Source organism: Dysidea avara, chromosome 8 (assembly GCF_963678975.1).
Source record: "Dysidea avara chromosome 8, odDysAvar1.4, whole genome shotgun sequence".
NCBI classification, from domain to species: Eukaryota; Metazoa; Porifera; class Demospongiae; order Dictyoceratida; family Dysideidae; genus Dysidea; species Dysidea avara.
In genome coordinates this window covers 10,257,530-10,277,963 of record NC_089279.1, presented here as the reverse complement: position 1 = coordinate 10,277,963, position 20,434 = coordinate 10,257,530, and the positions used below count along the sequence as shown (strand labels likewise).

The 20,434-nt window shown below is 36.4% G+C and overlaps 1 protein-coding gene across 2 annotated transcripts; it reads right to left on the bottom strand.

The window, feature by feature from the left end:
- Window positions 1-6,293: 6,293 nt before the first annotated feature.
- On the bottom strand, window positions 6,294-19,498 carry LOC136263582 (uncharacterized). 2 transcript variants are annotated; one of them, XM_066058202.1, is made up of 2 exons: window positions 18,243-19,498; window positions 6,294-7,766 (listed from the first exon to the last, which is right to left on the bottom strand). In XM_066058202.1, exons 1-2 carry the CDS (start codon window positions 19,359-19,361, stop codon window positions 6,444-6,446), a joined length of 2,442 nt encoding a protein of 813 aa, XP_065914274.1. In that variant the 5' UTR covers window positions 19,362-19,498; the 3' UTR covers window positions 6,294-6,443. The 2 variants fall into 2 exon arrangements, with proteins under 2 accessions (XP_065914274.1, XP_065914275.1); XM_066058203.1 differs by having other exon boundaries at window positions 18,297-19,498.
- Window positions 19,499-20,434: the final 936 nt, after the last annotated feature.

The following is a 20,434-nucleotide window of genomic DNA, read 5'->3' as shown; positions in this document are numbered from 1 at the left end:
GTAACTTGAATTTTGTAGAGAGGGGCTACATATGTAAGTGCAATATGGTGGAATTAGACATAATGAATAAGGTATTTCTCAAGAGATTGTACCACATTTACATGTTTATTGATACATGGTGATCTCATTTAAAGTCCACCTTCCAATAAGGACCGTTTCTGGATTTGCTAGAAAGGGTTGATGCTTTGGTGGTATACATTGATATCCAATTAAAGAAGTATAAGTTAACTGCAGGGGCGGATGTAGGATTTCAGAAGGGGGGGGGGGGTGCTAACATGAACACTTATATATGTAGCAAGATAGTTGATACAACTAGTGTGAGAAACACACTCAGCATGAGGAGCATGTTCTATCTAGGGGGGTCTGGGGGCATGCCCCCAAAAGGAAAATTTTGCTAATTTGGCCTATTGAGATTGAATTTGGTAGTAATTTTGAGTGAAAAATGATGTCACTTTGATTATGTGATACCATTATTCACCTACAGCTTGTCAATATAACTAAACTGAGGGCACAGCCATGTAGCTAAAATTCAATCTTAGGCTAACTTCTTAAAGAACTAGTTATGGAAACGTATGGGTATCAGCTGCACATGATCAAATTTAGTGTTTTGATTTTGAAGCATAGCATAATTTACAGTCTCATGGCTCAAACTACACTATATAGCTGTCCAAACAGTAGAGAGGGTAAGTGGGAGTGGAGAGGGAAAGTAGACTGACTCACCAGTGTATGGAGTACATGTGCACTCAGCTGTATATAATTTTCCAGCTAGGGGGGCTCTAGATCTGGTGGCATATATACTCCCAGACCCCTACAACGTTTTAGAAAATGGCATCACAAGATTGAATCTAGAAACTACTTTCTGGGCACAAGATAAATGAGTTCAGGTGGAAGTAATTTTAATTAAAAAACAGAACTATACACTGTTTCTTGTTATTGGATTTTAAGAAAATGTATAATAGTGGCTTGTCAAAGAGAATAAGGAATGTATAGTTAATTGAATGTAAGGTCAAGGAGAATATTTAAAACACAGGATTGGATCTACTTCATATGTAGCCACTGTTCTGAAGTGCAGGTTGCTATTTCAATCTAACTTTTAAAATGTCCATCATTATAACTGTTTTACAACTAGTCTACAAATACAACTAGTTTTTGGCCACAACTAACCCCTTTTTAGCACACAATGATCATGACAACATAAATGCTGCAGTATCATTTAAGCTTAAAGTTGAGCTTCAAGGGATTTGATGGTGCAAACTCCAGAAGCTGCTATAGATTTATGCAAATGTAGCATGGGATTTGATCAAGCAAGGGAAACAAAAATGAACAGTTCTCAAATGTTGCAGCCTTGTGAACTTTCTAAAAGCTAAGAAATTCACTATTATTATAATACTATTGTTTTACTTGCGAGAGAAGCATTTCAACCCAAGAATCAAGTTTGTAGAGGAGCCTAAAAAACTTAAATTATTTGACAGAAAAGGTTATTTTCAGAATAGATTAACAATTAATGATGTTTTATACAATTTATAGTACATTAAAGGTATAAATCTTTTACCTGAAGTGATTGGTATATGGCAGGATTTTTGGTACAATGGTGAGGGTATAGCAGTGCACAGGTCTAGAGGAATAGGTTTAATTTCAGCTTACACTCTGGTAACTTCTTGAAAATTATAGTTTTAATGTTGGGTGTTCTATTAGAGTAGTTGACTGTTCTATTAGAGCATTTCGGATTTAGCAACTGCTAAGGTAAAACTTACTCCAAAAGTATAATTTTGAACCGCTCATAGTAATTCTTGGATAAGATTAGCTATTCTTTCCATCTTTTCATTGCCCATACATGTGTATAAAATGCAACTGCACCTGTACTACAGCTTCTAGAAACTTCCTAGCTTGCTCATTGTAAAATTTTGGAGGGGGGTGCTTCAGCACCCCACGCACCCCCCCTAAATCCGCCCTTGATATGGGTGGTCTTTCAATACAGGTGGTCACTAATACAGGTTGCACTGTACCTAGATACCTTTACTCTGTAAGACAAACTTGGCATGGCCTTGTTGTGAGTGGTTATTGGAGGTGTTATTGGAGGTGTATACACCCCCATATAGCAATAATAGACCACAAATCCACTGCACACCACAACATAGTTCAATATATCTCTTGAGTCCATTGTGGTCCCACCACAAAAAAATTATCAAACATAGACCATGACCCAATCATTATTTACAAAACAATTTGAAGAATTTCAAACAGCTTTGTGAAATATAAAGGATTAAAGTTTTCAACAAAGTATTTAAAATAAATGGATAACTGTGTTGATATTTCAATGTATTTCAATGTGTCTATAGCTACTAAAATTAACCTATGCAGTTGCTACACATACTGAAGTTGCAAATTATGTGTCTACTTTCAAGGGATTAGTCAGAATTATACACTTACAACTGCTCTTTGGTGTCATTAGTGTGTACTATCAATTTTAGACCAGTTAGGAGAAGTGAAATATTAAGGTGTTGTCAGCGGCTGGGGGATGCGCCCCCAGACTTCCACTGCTATCATCGCCTACTATGTCAAAGTTGAACCCCCCTTTCAGAAATCCTGGTTACAGGCCTGATTTTTGAACCATAATTAAGTAGATATCCCATAATTTAGGAATCAATGGAAAGGTCGATCAACAGTCTTCAATCAGTGTTTAAAAATATTTACACAGTGTGAAATTACAGTCAATTTTGTAACTAGAGATGGACCAATTTTCATGAAATATTCAAAAATATTTGTGGTCATAAATCAGAAACTACGGGATGTGTGGAGCTAAAAATGTGCATGAGTGATAAGCCCCACAGTTACCACAAACATACCAAGTTTTGTCAAAATTCAATAGGTGACCCTAAATTCCTTGTTGATTTGATATGGAATGACCCACATGCGTAATACGATCATTCCAATAGAATAATTATACTATCTATGATAGTATCAAGCAACCTCAAAACCTCTGTAAGTAAGAGGGGAGGGATATTGCGCATGCGCGGGTACTGTGCAGCAATCAATGCAAATTTTTATGCGCAGATGTGTTATAACACTATCTAAAAGTGATCAAGTGATGGGGAATTAGTTACAAAGGGTGGTAAAGTGTCAAATTTTAACTGCAGTGGGTAAAATGAAAACCTCAATGAATCTTGTGGTGTGGGCAGTTGGGTAATATACTCTTCTCAATGAGTGGCAGCTGGGTAGTAAACACTGCACAGCATAATGTTTTTTGGCTCCATCCAATCGTAAACTGAGGTTCAACTGCATCTATGAGTATTGTTCATAAGACCTTTCATCATGATCAAATTTGTAGCTAGCTATACTGTATTTGTGAGATTGATACCACTGTATTAGTTGTAACCTCCTATTTGATGAATATTAATTTTGTTGTTTTTTACTGGCTTCTGATCACCTGATTCACTTCATGACACCTTGACTAATGGAACTACTAGATTTTCCAAAAGTGGTAAAATGAATCATGTTCGGAACAGTAGTAAGATAAGTATAGACATTTCTTCTTCCGTAACTTTCAATTGTATCTATTAAGACTAGAAGATACAAATCTTATGAACAAAATTATTATCTAACTTTAGACCCAACAACCCTTGTATGTACCATTGTAGATGCTCCAATATTCCCTGACCCCCTTTGAATAATAGCTGCTAGCGGACCTTCAGTACTGTACTCCAATAGCATTGATCGTAATTATCATATACCTGTATGCAGTACTGTAAAGTAATAATCAAATCAATTTTAATGCCAAGTGATAACAGCAATAGGTAGTTTACAGTGTTGCAGAGTCCATATTTTACAGCAAATCTAGACCACCAGTTATTGGTAGCTTAGTAAGTCATATTAGTGACTCTATGATGCAGCTTAGTAGCTAGCATGGGAGACTGTAGGCCATGCATTGCACATCTGTAGGCTTAATTTGATTACTTTACTGAGTCACTATAGCTACAACAATTATTTATGTTTTAGTGTAAACGTCATCATCTTGCCAGCAGGTAGCTATATTGAGTTGTCAAATTTCAGTATACCTATATATTTGATACCAACTTTAGAAAACAACAATCTTGCCAACTTTGGAAAGCATTAATTTTGCCAATTATTAGTATGGAACATTTTAACTAGTTAGCAAGCTTAAGTCTTGCCAATTTTGGAAAGTATTAATTTATCCAATTCAAAATTTCAGAATTTTTTTGCCGAAAAATACATGAATGCTAATTTTGGAAAAAAATTGCTAGTTTTGGAAACTTACAAAACAAACGTGGCATCCTCCAAGTCTTGCCACAATAGACAAATTTCATAATAACGAAACAATCAACCGTTACCCCTAGCAACCTAAATTTTACATTGTTTGTAGGTGTCAATGTTTTAAGTCACCTCTCCAAGTTTTAAAAGGATAGCATATATAAGTCATGAGATATAACATTTTGAAGTTGCAATTTTCCCATACATTATCTATGAGAGGGGCAACAGTTGCCCCTTCTCGGTAATCACACAAATCATGGGATTTAAAGAATGTCATATCTTATGACCTATATACGCTATCCATTTAAAACTTGGAGAGATTATTGTTGACATTCTCACCTACAAAATATGTTAAATTGAGATATACATACTCTTGAATTTTTGGTTTTTGCATACATTGAAATACCTGATTTTTGTGATTGCCCAGAAGGGGCAACTGTAGCCCTCTCACATAGATATGTATGGGAAAACCACAAATTTCAAAATGTAATATCTTATGACATATATATGCTATCCTTTCAAAATTTGGAGAAGTTACTTTAGACATTATCACCTAAAAATAATGAGAAATTCAGGGTGCTAGGGGCAACAGCTATTATTATACGCTATAAAACCTTATTATGGAATTTGTCCATTGTCAAATAGCTTAGTTACTCTGCATGCATATAGTAGTAGCATAGCAAAGGAAATTTGATTGTGGGTATTGACTCCAGTAATTTTACTTACTGTTGCATGAATGAATTGGGAATGTGTAGTACATATTAAGATAATTTGCTAGCAGAGTCAGCAAATTTTCTAGCAGGGTTAGGAAATTCACTTTTGTAGTTTGTAGGGCATTTGTATGTTTGAGTAACAAAGCCGGGATGGTGATACTTCAGCCAAACTGGTGTTAACTATAGTAATGAGCACCAATATGAACTACATGCACCTCATGGCTAGTCTCTCCTCTCCCTGGAGTCCTGGACAGTACATTTCATGGCGACAATTAGTATTAAACAGCTTACCAGCAACAGACGTGTAAATTTACATCACTTGCTAAAGCAAGAACTGAATATGTTTGCTAGGTACAAAGATTATTGCCAGTGTAATTTTTTTGTATATACTGCTTGCAATTGATGATCAGGACATCTGCCTATTGTCCTATATATTTTGCTCTTAATAATGAAACTTTAGCATGCAAGCATATCATAGTCCTAAGATATCCAGACTAGAGCCTATTAGGGTTCCACTGTAATATCAATCCATGCAGAATACGATCTGTAGAAAGGATCTTACAGCTAGTCTTTTCAAATTTACGAGTCTGAAAAATCATAATTCCTCATCATGTGTTAACCTAGCTACCATTTTAAAAACACACCAAGAAGTAGTGCTATAAAAATATTATTCAAGGATGTAAAGTGACCAAATTTCAAGCTGGTACCTTATTCACAAGTGTAGGTAGAAAAGGCTATGAGACCCCTATTTGCAGATCTGGACACACACACACACACAGGGTTGCGTTATAATGAATTTAAGCTTTTATTATATATTATTACACACATACATAAATACTGTACCAATAGAATTTTATAGGCCAGTTCATTCTCAGAGGTATTAGTTTCTGCACGAGAGTGGACGGACAGGACAGTCAATTTTTGTCATCTCATAGAGATCGAAATGTACCAGTCTATACTTTCTAAAAGTTATTACTAAGCTTTCATTTACATTTGCCCACTCAACTTAAGTTTTATGATCCATGACATGGACCATGTGCAAAAAATGATATAGCTATACACCACACTGCTAATTAATTATAATAGGGTGTGACATTTTGAAAAGTCTAAAAATAGCCATACATCCGTGGCTATCATCTCAGGTGAAACCAGACTGTTGTCTGCAGCTGTGAGATACAAATGCAGTTGTTCAGGGGTAAATCAAAGGTACTGATTCAACATAGACTATTACATATTTACATGCAGTCTTATATAGTTGGCTGTACTGACTGTTTTACTGAGGTATTTGACTGTTGTGTTGGGAGTATTTCACTCATGAAAATTAAAAAGTTTGTAAATTTTGACCTATAGGTCTATACAAGTTACCAAAAATTTTAATTACTTATATAAAATAGCTACACAAGAATGAAGTTAAAACATCAACACATGACAGCCAAGCTACCACTAGAATGTTACGTAAACTTAGCAAGTCATGTTACTGTTGGACTGATAGGAGATAACAAGGTAGAGGTTGTCATAGTTTGTAATACCACCCTTGTGTGATAAAACCTGGCAGCTACTCTTTGCAACAATAGCAAAATCTATATTTTGAATATATCTTCTCCTTCTTCTCCTGTTTACTATCTTTTTACCATCAAATGATACATAGTGAGTGTGATTGTTACCATTTAGTTGGTCTTTTAGTTCTATTTTAAATGCTCCTATTAATGGCCAGTGACCTGATTGCTTTAGTTCATCATCATATGGACCCTTCATGTGGTACAAATCATAATGTAGACCATAACAATCACTATCATCAGTTTCATCACCATAATCATCATCATCATCACCATAATTAACACCATCTTCATCTTCATCATCACCATCAACTATATTATCCACATCATCATCATCATCACCATCAATATCATCATCATCACCATCAATATGATTATCATCACAAAAATCCCAAGCATAAACAGTAAGAAACATCTTGTGTCCTCTCCAAAATGAAAAGAATAGACCACTGTTCCATTCAAATTGATTTTTTGTCTTCTGGGTAAAGTCATACGTCTTAAAGGTCACTGGTGCTACATATTCATAAGGAGTGTTTGCGGTTTGTTTTAGTGTACCGTTGGGGTGGTAGGAGATCATGAAATAGAAGCTGTTATGTTTGAGGTAGTTGCTATCAAGGATAGTCTTGTGAGGTATGAAACAATTTCCATATCCATTAGGAGCCCTACCTGGCTCCTTTACTCTGTTAGTATGGTTACTTGAAACACCATCAAATGATATATATTTAATGTAATTATCATCACTGACTTGGTCAAGTATTTCTATTTTAAATGTTCCTCTTACTGGCCAGTAACCTGATCGTTCTAGTTCATCATCATATGGACCTTTCATGAGGTACAAATAGACAGACATACCATAATAACCATAATTGACCATTAGACACATCTTATATCCTCTGCAGAAAGCAAAGAAAGGATCACTCCACCACATTGTTATATTATTCATTTTTGTAGTAAAGTTGCGCATCTCAAATGTCACTGGTGCTATTTGTTCACAGGTAGAATTTTTGGTTTCTGATTGCAGGTACATGCCAAAGAGGATTGCTACTAAGATACCAATTACTGTGATGGACAACAAATTAAAGCAGATTTCTAAACTTTCACTCTTCTTTTCTTGAGATCTTTCAACAGCACCACTAGATATCACTGGTGTGTGTTTAGTGATGAATTCCTTTTTGTGTGCTTTTTCACCTTTGTGAGTATCCTTCACTCTGATCTGAGTACTCTTATTCTGTAATAAAAAAATAAATTGTAGCCACAACTACAAGGTTCCCAATTCATTTCAATTATTCCCCATATTTTTAGTGAAATCCACAATAAACAAGAGAAGGGAGGGATATAATATTAGTGTGAAAGATACAAATCTTTGATTGCTTAAATTTAATATGTACCAAACAGTACACTAGTACTATTTGAGTAAGGATCCCCTTCCCCTTAAAATGCCACCTTTTGAAAATAACCCTAGAAACATCTTACGCGAAAAAAGTCACCTTAATTCTAACATCATTCAAATACAGCATTAAAACAAGAAAACATGTACAGGTGGCTGGATATTTAAAAAAAAATCACGCTGAACACAAATTTTTGTCTGCCTACCTGCCAGCCTGCCTACGTGAGTGGCATATTTAGATGCCAACTTACGCTTACGCTTGGTAGTTACCTGTAACTTCACATGCAGTAGCTTCAAGACCATGCCTATTAACGATCTTGACTAATTACCGTATAGCCTAAATATTTTGGCCAGAACAAAATGATTATTAAAACATGCCAATGTAGGGAATTTCCCACTGAGCAGTTAGGTGTGCACATGGTTCCGGTTCTATTATGGTAACACGTATATGTTTCATTTTTTGTAGCTAAATTTCTGCGATTACTCTAATTGAACTAAAATATGAAAAATTATTAACTTAAAAATGAAGTAGGGATCCAACCAATATTTGGATCTATGTAATAAATGTAGCAAAACAAGAGATGAATGATGGTACTACAGCATAAGCAATGTACGTAGATCAATGTGCACTTTAGGCTATAATTGCACAGGTATTATGCTTTTCGGCTGTGCTCTTATCATGCAGTATGGTAGTACTGTATATTAGGGATCATGGAGACCTGGATTTTTCTGGCCAAAAACATCACAGCTTTGCAGTATCATCCCCACGCCTTGGCAGTATAATTGGTACCAAGCCCAAAAGTGCCTTCAGTATGATCCTATATGTTTCCAATAGATTGTTACAAAATTTAATATATGTAATATATATTATATTCAATGGAATTTTCTACTCACTTACTCAGATAAAGCAACATTGAACAGTGAAAAAATCAAGCCCGTACCCTTAGTCATTATCAAGTTACCATTGCCCAAAGGCATCAGGCAGGCAGTAGATGTGTCTTTTGCATACCGAAATATTTACAATGCATGCATCATGGACTTACTTTTGTCTTCCATTGTGTCGCACTTCTTTCTGCTGACAGCCCTTCATGGTAGCGCAATGGCTTCCTATGTTTGTAAGCAGAGATCATCCGTATTTCCATGGTGACTGGATTGATTGCAGAGGTACTTCTCCTACTGTTCTTCATTAGCAATGCTGCATAATAGTTGAAAGCAAAGCATAATGGCTACTTCACTTTTGATTCAGTAATTGATAACTGGGACACAAATTCAAACAAAACCTTTAACTCTGGTACCATCCATGTATTCACCAGTCATAATAATGTTACAAAAAAGTAAACAAACAAGTACAGTATAAGGAAAAATTAGGCTTGATTAGGGATCATAGAAAGAAGTAGGAGAAACAAGGAAGGTCACTTACACCTACAGTGGACTTTGAATAGTAGACATGTCATGGGTATACTGAAGTAGGGATTAAATGTCCACTAGTACGTATATCTGCAGGTGTAGCTGACCTCCCTTATTTACATACTTTTTTGTGATCCTTAATAGAATTTGTAAAATTCCCAATTTTTCCTTATACTCTATAATGCTTTTGAGAAATGTCCATTATTCCAAAAACTATGCCATAGCACCACCATCCATGGCCATTAATGCTGTATTTGAACATTTATACAATTAATGTTTCAGTTTCAAAAAGCCTTCTACTTGCTATATACATACTGCGGTTGGCAAAAAGGCACATCTCGGACAAAGTAATATAGAATGGTGAATAAATCAAGCCCATAGCCTTATATAGCCTATCTATGTAGTGGGGTATTATTTTTGGGAGTGGGCCTGGACTTTTTTGTTTTGTGTTATTAATTATTTATTTGGGGGCTATTATGGTTTTGCTTTTTTTTTGTTATTATGATGTTATTTTTGGAGCGAGAACAAAAATTTAATTGAAAAGTATTATTATTTTTTATTTTGGTTTGTTTTTGTGCTTTTCCGGTAATTTCTCAATCTGGGGTGGGAGATATTGTCAGTTGAGGTGAACGGGGGGTATCAAATAGCTTTCTTGTTGGAATGGGGTTGTACTTAGATTATGTCCATTGTCAAGTTATATTTGGCTGGAGGCATCAGTTAGACAGTCAGTCAGTCAGCATAAAATTCTGTTGAATAGAAAACTTTAAAATTTCAAATTTGTTCGAAGGGTTTAGAGTCACTCTGAAAATTTATGGGCTTGGCTATTCCTAACCAATACTGCCAAGCTGTTACCAAGCTGTTGAAAGAAAGGTAAGGCTATTTTTTGGGTGACATTGTTGGGCAAGAAAACTCAAATTACCATGATCCCTAATATATGACTGGATCTGAGAAAACCAGTCTAATCGCCTATGACAGCTAGCAGATTTGATTTTCACCAATAATTAGTAGAAAGCCAAATGAATAAACTATCAAATTATACCACCAAAAATCAGCTAGACTTGAGTGGTCTGCTTTTGCTGGTTGCTTTTCCCAAGTACAGTGACAATCTGCACATGTGGGCTGGCTGGGGCCTTAATGGGCTCTGATCAACCTGGGGATGGTTGTATGTGGCTGCATCAGCTCCGTGGTGTTGAATAAAGACCTGTGCTGAAAATTTCCTTTTGTTTTAGCCAGTTTTGAAACCTGAATGGTTTATAACCTGGCCTAATTTCTCCCTATGCCTTCCTCTTTAATTTTTAAAACAACTTCTTGCCCTCATCTGGCCTCCACTGCCCCCCCTTTTAGAGCTTGCCTGATAGAGTCAACCTAAGCTTAAAAACTATCTAAAATGGCTAGAAACTTACCTGTTGGCTACTTGTACAATGGATTCTCTGGAAGGTAAGGATCGAGAATTTGTGCAAAACATGTGACACATAGTTTCAACCATTGGCAAGCTACAACACACTAAATACAGCATTTCTCCATACTTTTAAATAGACAACAATACCAGTTTTCCCAGATTACATCACATATAAAGTACTACTGTACTGTATGATAATACTAGCATTGGTACCTGCCATATATGCAGGACATCTCCATATTTTGTAACTACAAGTACACAAAATAAAATTGGAATTTTCAACTAGCTAAAGTAGGGACCATAGCACATCGATAAAAAGCACTGAAACAAGCTGGAGTAGTGCATGATATTAAATCACAGTAAAACAATAAGATATCCCTACTGTGCTCAAGATACCATAATGGAAATGCACAGTAGGGATATAACACTTCTTATTGTTTTACTGTGATTTAATATTGTGCACCACTCCAGTTTGTTTCAGTACTTTTTATCAATGTACTATGGTCCTTACTCTAGTAGAAAATTCCAATTTTAGTGTACCTGTTTGTTAACTATTTTTGTAAATAATTATTCATACTGCATCTGAATGGTGCGGCGTGCCCCAGCTATATCAATTATCGTCTGAAAAGTGAAGTATCTTACGCTTCGTTGTCAGCTATATTCAACCTTTTACAAGTGTTACGAATCAAGAGCTGTTCGAAAAGAACCTCTGCAATCCACCCATACTGAAAGAAATGTTGCTGTGTGCCCCAGCTATATCATATATTGTCAGAAAAGTGAATCATCCATTACGCTTTGTTGTCGGCTATGTTCAACCCGTTACACAGCAGTACAAATCAAGATCTACTCGAAAAGCACCTCTGCAATCAAAATAGCCCATATCAAAATTAATGTCAATTTTAACGGATTCCGCAAGGTTTTTCCCGTTTCCGGTAAAAATTACACCACCTCGTAAACAAACCACTATAACTTCCGCATACTTCAGTTTACGGAAACACCGTTTGGTTTATCGAATTCGTTAATGTCAGGCGAGTCCTGTGGTATATAAGATTTTGCTCTGAGATGAACGGGAAAGCCTTGTTCTGGTGAATTAAGCATCATCAGGTACGTAAAAAATGCTGGAAAAACAAGATTTTTTGAGTATTTCTCTGTAAAATTACCAGTTAAACACTCAGTACGGGTGGATTCTTAATCAGTACGCTTCAACACATACAATGATACCAAGTTTTAAGGATTTGGTGGAGGATAACAGCCTGTACTTTTGGGATTTGTCCACCCGAGTAATCAATTTCTCCAATAGGCTTTTGTATGGAGTGCGCATTATGCCGTAATCAACAATGAATAAGTGACACTGTGGTAATGTTACAATCCCAATATGGGCAGCATTGTATAGGGCAATTCATGGGCTTTCTTTCATTGTATAATGTGCTATAGAAATTATGGGTGCTAATGCCTGTACTTTTGTGTTTTCTGAATATTACAAGACGCATGTATTTTGTATTGGACAAGGGAATTACAAGGAATGACAAGGTTTTTTTAATCAGCTTGTTTGACAAACCTGAGGTAGTGAAAGGGTTATAAAGTAGATATTATATCTTTTTAACCCTTAAACGCGCATGAAACTTTTAAGGAATTAGTCCTGAATGCGCACAGAACATTTATGGAATGCATGTTTACACAAAACAAACTTATATGGTGAGGTAAGACAGCCTTTCCTAAATCTATTAGCCTAAAACCATATATCTATAGAAAGCTTATTCATTGGTCTACTTGGGGAAGGCTAAATAACCACTGTAACAACAATGGCTTACTTGTTATAAAGTGAAGAAGATTGATGTCTCGCTTTATCGCAACGCCACATTCTTCGCTTCAATCGTAGTTTCGATTGTGGGTTTAGTCACGTGAGTTATATATGGCCTGATTCGCCATTGGAATAGTACTTGTTTGAAGCAAATCGGACCAACTGTCAAGGAGTTATGGATCATTTTCTAAAGGTATGTAATAGATTTTTTGTGGTTAGTTGTTGAAAATTATTTTCACGGCGATTTTTGGTCTTATGCTTTGGTTGTAGGGTAAACTCCTAGGTATCATTTTAATGCTTATTACATCACGCGTAGAATGGCACAAGTTACAAAACCATATGGTAAATGCTTCAAAAGTTATAGCGCTTTGTTTACAACCATGCGTAAAAGCCTATATATAGGCTTATGCGCATTTAAGGTTAAGGTTTAATCCTTTAGAATTAAGGGTAAAATTTAGAATTCTGTGAAAAAAAATTTGACCATTGAGGTTTTGGCTGTGATTTGACAAAATGTACAGAGTAGTTTTGATATGCACTATGAAACATACGGAAGATTTCTGTTTAGAAGGGAAGCCATCACGTGCTACCGTCAAATCGACACTTTTCGCTGTCAGCAATGATGAATAGAACACAAAGGAGGACACTGGTAAGTCCATGAAGAATGCATTGTACATACTGCAGTCTGCCAAAAGGTACTTCTCTGGCCAGAGCGACATTGAACAGTGAAAAATGCTTGTCTGAAGGCATCATTCAGTCAGTCAATCAGCAGTGTTGGACAAGTTACTTTTTAAAAGTAACTAGTTACATATTACATATTACTTGCAACTAAACTATTTAGTTACAGTTACATATTACCAATAAAATAAAGTAACTATAATATTATTACATATTATATTATTTTTGTGTCCACAGCCTTAAGTTGTCACGTGTGAAACTACCACCTTATCACGTGGCATGATCGTGTTGTTGGACAATGTGCAAATCTTCATTATAAGTAAGAAACTGGTGAATAAGCTTCATTCAGTAGGCTTTATTACTTCATTGTGGCTAGGCATTACTCAGTGGATTACTAATGAGATTAGTAACTTCGTTACTTGTAGTAATAATAGTTCGTAATATTAAATTCGTTACAGTAACTATATTACTTAGGTAACGCATTACATTTGTAAGTAAAGTAACTTGAGCTATATTACCCGTTTTTATAGCTTATTTTGTTATAATACTTATAGTTACCACAAAAGTAATAATATTACATAACACGTTACATGTGTAACGTGTTACTCCCAACACTGTCAATCAGTTACTTACTCAGTCAGTAGAAAATTCCATTAAATAATTTAAAAAATTCTATAGCAACTTGTTGAAAGCATTTCGGGTCAGTCTGAAAGCTTGTTTGGGTTTAGTTTTACCTTACCGATACTGCCTCATTGTCATCTGGGAAAGTTGAGGCTGCTTTTCAGTGATGTTTTTACATGGGCCACACCTACTCCTTTGTGGTCCCTACTAATGTAACAATTAAAAATTAAGGATTTTAAACTAAAGTAGGGACAATGTAGCCCAAGCTGGATTGGAGTAGTGTGTAATGTCAAATACTGTAAAATAATAAGAATTGAATATCCCTACTGTGCTGTGAAGATTCGATATTTGATTTTTATTGTTTTACAGTAACTGGACATTACGCACCAATCTGGTCCAGCTTGTTTCAATACTTTTTATTCATGAATGGAAAAGGATGTCATACCTTCCCTACACATGCAGGACTTATTGCCCTAGTACACTCTGCCAGTATGCATACAATTTTAGTGAAAAGGTTAAGCAAGAAACTCGGTACTCAATTGTACTGAAGTGTTTAATAGGTGAAACAATGTTTATTGTATATGCAGGTGTTAGCTATGGGTGCACCCATTATTGCTACATCACATGTGTTTCAAGTGAGCCAATATAATCTACTAGGTACCTCTATATCCTACTTATTATCTTCAAAAGTAAATGCTGCATGGTGAAACCAAGAGTTAATATAGGAGAGCTATTATTAACTCTTTGTAAAACTTAAAAAAGACACTAAAATGTATAGGTGCAGCTGAGAGAAAAATGTGTTATGAAAAACTTCACCGTAAGATAACAAAATATATATTTAAAAATTCTGAAGGAGAAAAAGTACACAAAAAGGAGGACTAAATAAAAAGAGTTTAACCTATGCAGATTTGAGCCTATGGCATTGTGTTTATGAAGCGTGTTACTTGACCACCAAGCCAGCTGTGTGGTATTGTAGTGACACAGTGCAATAATCTTTAATGCTACAGTACAATGCTGGAAGTCATTTAAAATCCAGATAAATGCATTCTACAAACTACAGTTCTAGCACACTAACCCTGCAAATTACACACTGATAATTAAAAGAGCAAGGTATCCTCTACTGGCAAGTTCTTTACTTGCATGAGTTACCAGCGCCTTTGAAGTAACTATTTGGTGTCAACTTGCAATAAACAGAACCTGTTACCATCACAACATTCCATGTTATAGTACAGACTACTAGTTAGTGGCCAGTAACACAGAAGACTAGATTGCTATTAACACAACAAAGCTTTTAACACTTTTTGTCATCCGGAAAGTTGTGAAACATCACCTGTACTATACACTACAGCAACAGAAGCCATTTCTTTACACGATTGGTCACTATGCCTATGGTATGTATATCACACAATCCAGCACAAATACAGAGGTCCTACCCACTAGTATACTAAACAAATCTGATAGAGAAGTGCTGTACTTACAGATTAGGATACCATACTAAAACCACAAATCATTCTTGCTGACAAAATTTCATATGAGAAAAACGCGAATTCTCTCAAAGAAACATTCTTTGTCCCTCTACTTACTCTATTACAGTGTAAATAATAATAATGAATTTCTTCTTACTACAAAGCCATGTCATTGTGGCCATACTGTTGTTACATAAATTGATGCAATAAAAGGAATTCTTGTGGTAACATGGCTTCTTTTCATACTTCTGTTAGTTGGAATATACTGAAACCTAAGTATGTAGAATAATGCTACAATGTTCATGAATAAAATTACAGTAGCTATTTTTAGTTACTTGTACTTGATGCTTATTTTAGTAACAGTAAATTAACTGCTGCTGCTACTACTACTAATACCCCTTTCATATGGTCACTTTAAACCACCACATTCAACCCGGGGTTAACGTGTTCATATGACCACTATAACCAGGTTGAACCCGGGTTGAACCCAGAAGTCATAACGGAGTTCAACCCTACAAAGGAGTAGGGTTGAACTCAGGTTTAACTCAGTTTATGGCTTCAAAAGCGAGTTGTGGTTTTTAATGAATACATAAAATGCATAGAAGACAATTATCACTCAATGAATACCATCATGTGATGATTGCTTGTGAACAGAAACTGGGTTGAATGTGGGTTACTCAACCCAGGTTGAACCCACTTTTGGGTGGCCATATGTAAGATGTCACAAACTGCACATATGTACCAACATACTGTCAACAAAATAGTGCTTATAAAGCCATGGGTAAGAAGAATGGCATAATACTGGTGTTTACTTGCAGTCATGTGTGTGGTCTATAGAAGGAATTTCACCAAGTTTAGATTCAACACTCCTATCTTCAACACACTGTAGAGACAAATAAAAGCATGTAGTAGTTTGTAATAACAAACTTGGAGTTGCTACAGGCAGATGATGAGTGCTTAACTTTGTGGAAGCACTGTGTTGATACATGTGTTGGCTGCTGAGTTAGTGACTTGATGAAGACAGAATGCAGATGGGTAGACAGACAATTTTCAGCTTTATATAGATGTGCTATTCCCTGTGAGAATACTATATCTAAAAGCTTGCAAAGACAAGGACTCAAATCACCATGTCAAAACCCTACTGTATTTAGAAAAATTCCCATAAAAATTCTTTATTCAGAAATGAAGTTTGTTAAGAAACATTTCAATACATGCAAGGTTGATTCCAAAACAAGCGGTCCACCACTTCTTGAAACTGCATACAAGAAATTGAAATCATATGTAATTACTAACCCTCAGAAATCATAAACTTATGGAACCTAACACGGCTTACAATATGTATACAATTTACTGACTGCCTGACCATAGGGATTTCTGGTATATGAAAACTGTTAAAGTTCTTGCTTCATCTAGTGGAATACGTTGTAATGCATGTCTCATATTAATCTTGTTCACTAGACTGTGGCCCTTGTTCGCATCCACACACAAAAAGAAGAAGTTTATGGACATTTGCTGTACTTTGTTCAGTGGCAAAAATACCAGGTGGAACAGGCAAATTATTGTGTACTACCTATTTCGTGTCTGTTTAGCAACTTTCCAGATGCGATATGTGTAGAGCAACTTTCTGCAAGCACAATGATGCTAGAAGCCCAATTCACAGAAATTTTAGTACGTCAAAATGCTGTGGTATAGCAAATTCCTCATACATTTTGTATTGGGTGCTTGGGGCCATGTAATCAATGGCATGACATGAGATAGTTAACCACAGGTTCCAGACTAGATAAATGGCAATTCAAATGAGCTACAACAGAAGGAAATCAGAGGAAATTTAAGCATGTCATTTTGAGGTTAAAAATCACTTTCTTAAGCTTGTTCTATGGGTAATGTCGGATACTTGGAAGGGAATGTTCCAATGGCATTTTGACCTCTTGACACCCATTAACCTCACTACATTAGTATAATTACACTGAAATTGTCTCTGTAATTAAGCACATATTATAATGCCTTTTTTGTAGCAAATTAACTTCTTCATAATGCACTTGTCAATTTCATGCTTCATAATGTACTCTTATTTTATACTTTACAATATGCTTTTGAGAAATGTCCAAAACCATGCCATAGCATCATCATCTAGGGTCAATAATGCAAGTTTGTTTCTGTATTTGAACATTTATGTTTCAGTTTCAAAAAGTCTTCTACTTGCTATATTAGAGTCATTATGTACTGCGGTTGGCGAAAAGGCACATCTTTGGACAAAGCAATGTTGAATGGTGAAGAAATCAAGCCCGTAACCTTATATCCATTGTTGAATTATGTTTGGCTGGAGGCATCGGTTAGACAGTCAGTCAGTGTTGAATAGAAAATTTTAAAATTTGTTCAAGGATATAGGGTCACTCTGAAGATTTATGGGCTTGGCTATACCTAACCAATACTGTCAAGCTGTTATAAAGGAAAGGTGAGGCTGTTTTTGGGTCATATTGTTGGGTTAAAAAGTCCAAACCACCATGATCCCTAATATGTGACTGGATCTGGGAAAACCAGTCTTATCGCATATGACAGCTAGCAGATTTGATTTTCACCAATAAATAATACAAAGCCACATGAATAAACTATCAAATTATATCACCAAAATCAGCTGGATTTGAGTGGTATGCTTTTGCTGGCTGCCTTTCCCAAGTACAGGGGTGATCTGTACATGTGGGCGGGGACCTTAATGGAGCACTGGTCAGCCTGGGGATGGTTGTATGTGGCTACATGCTCCGTGGTGTTGAATGAAGACCCATGCTGTAAATTTCCTTTCATTTTAGCCAGTTTCGAAACTTAAATGGTTCATAACTTGGTCTAATTATCCCTATGCCTTCCTCTTTAATTAAAAAAAAAAAATCCTTGCCCTTTTCTGGCCCCCACCACCCACCCCCTTTAGAGCCCAACTTGTTGTTTACACTTACAATTTGAACAATTTCCTGATTTTTCTGTTGTAGCTTTTGATCTTTCTGACTTACTATCTGAGCCAATTCTTCATCTTTTTGCCTTAACTGTTGATCTTTTTGATACAGCTGTTCATTTTTTTGGCTTAACTGCTGATCCTTCACAACTAACTGATTCTCTTTAGCCGTCAACTGCTGATCTTTCTGATTTAGTACATTCTCCAAGTCTTTAACACCCTTGAATAGTTCAATGATACTATCATGTTTACACGGGTGCTGATCATACTCAACATTCTTTAAGTCCTTTAACACTTCTCCAATTGCTGGTCTTTTCTCTGACTTATTCTGCAAGCATTTCTCTACTAATTGTGTCAGAACAGGAAACTTGGTTAAATTAATCAAATAGACTTCCCTTCTTTGAATCTCCGACAAGACAACATCATCAGCAGTGACTCGGTCTGATGGAGTTGGCCACTGCAAACTCACCATATGCACACATACACACCCCAGAGAGAACACATCAATTGATGGACCGTAAACTGGGTTAGTAGATAATGTCTCTGGAGGCATAAATGTTATAGTACCTGGAGCTTGTGTATGTTTATCTAGGTCACGGGAAACTACTTTAGCCACTCCTAAATCACCTACTTTTGCTACAAGGTACTTTGTAAGCAAAATATTATTAGAGGAGAGATCCCGATGAATTATGTTTCGACTGTGAAGGTACTGGATACCTTGGCAGGTGTCCACAAGAATGGACAACTTTACATGAAATGGAAAATCTTCTTTTTCGTATTTCTCAATCAACCCAGTTAGACTGATATACATCATCTCCATCACTAACCATGGAAACTGGGCATCAGGACTAGGGTAGTGTATTCCTAGGAACTGTACCACATTGGGGTGGAGTATCCTGCTACACTGGACACACTCGGCAAGGAAGGCGCGCTTCTTTGTTTCACTCATCAATAATGGGTGTATTGCTTTGGCAGCACAAACTGTCTCGTGTACCATCACTTCATAAACGTTAGCGTAAGAACCAGTTCCTTTCGGCTCTTTCTTATTTGTCCTCGTCACTACAGGTAATTCTAAACTGCGGAGTTGCGTCTCTAAGTCGAGATCGCGTTCTGAATAGGCCATTTTGCAGCGTAGGAGTGTAAGTACTTAGCATTTTTCCCTCGGCATTTTTGTAACTACGCCTGCCAGTACATCCGATCCACCGCATCACATGACAATTCAGTGTTTTATCACGAGCAAGCCAAAACAAGATAAGGATTCCAATCTACTATGATCTGACCCCCCCGCAAATGTGAATTTTTATCACTGTGATGGCTCCTATGATCTATACGTTTATGATAATGGTGACAGTGAACAGTCTGTGAATCTTCATACTATCGGCTTGCATACTATGGAATCAGATGGTGCCATGCAGGTAGATATTGTAAAGTGTACCATCCTAATAAACTTTCCACCTAGCCATCAACCTCTATTAGTGCAGTTGCTGCCCTTTGCTATTTGTCAATGCATAGAGCAAAGGGATTTACTGATGACTGGACTGTCATCTCCAAAGATGGGTCAAGTCTCATTGGCAGCAGCTAGGTTTTATCGTCTAAAGACTATAGACATACAAGGGGGTGACACACAGGCACTTACCATAGGTAGATGTCTAAGTCAAAGGTCAAGGCCACCAAATACATGACAAGTCAACGGTCAAGGGTAAAAATTTTCAACCCACAATCGAAAAGTACTGAAATATGGTTGTTACATAAGTCACTAGTCAAAGATTGAAAAGGGGGCTCTTAGTCACAGGTCAAGGAAAAATTTCGCCTGGTCCGGCAAGACTTTGACCATGGTCGCAGATCTACCTACAGCGTGTACCTATGTGACACCCCCTTGACATGTGTTTCGAGTTCCAACCTCAGAATTGTGTAGCTATTCCTTTTAACTTTGTGGTTTACTCTACAGTGTTTTCAATGCGGGCAGGTGTTTTCAATGTGGGCAGACTGTTGCTTGGAAGACAGCTTCTGCCAACCATGAAACAACAGATTTTACAATGCATTGGTAAGTGTTCTATTTGAGGTGAATATAAGATATGGGTTTTGAAAAACTTTGTGACTTTTGTTTTATATTTCCATTTGGCTGTTGAGAGGCTGATTGTGTTATCTATAACTTCAGCACAGTCATCAGTTTTGAAGTTTGTGAAGAGTTGGTTG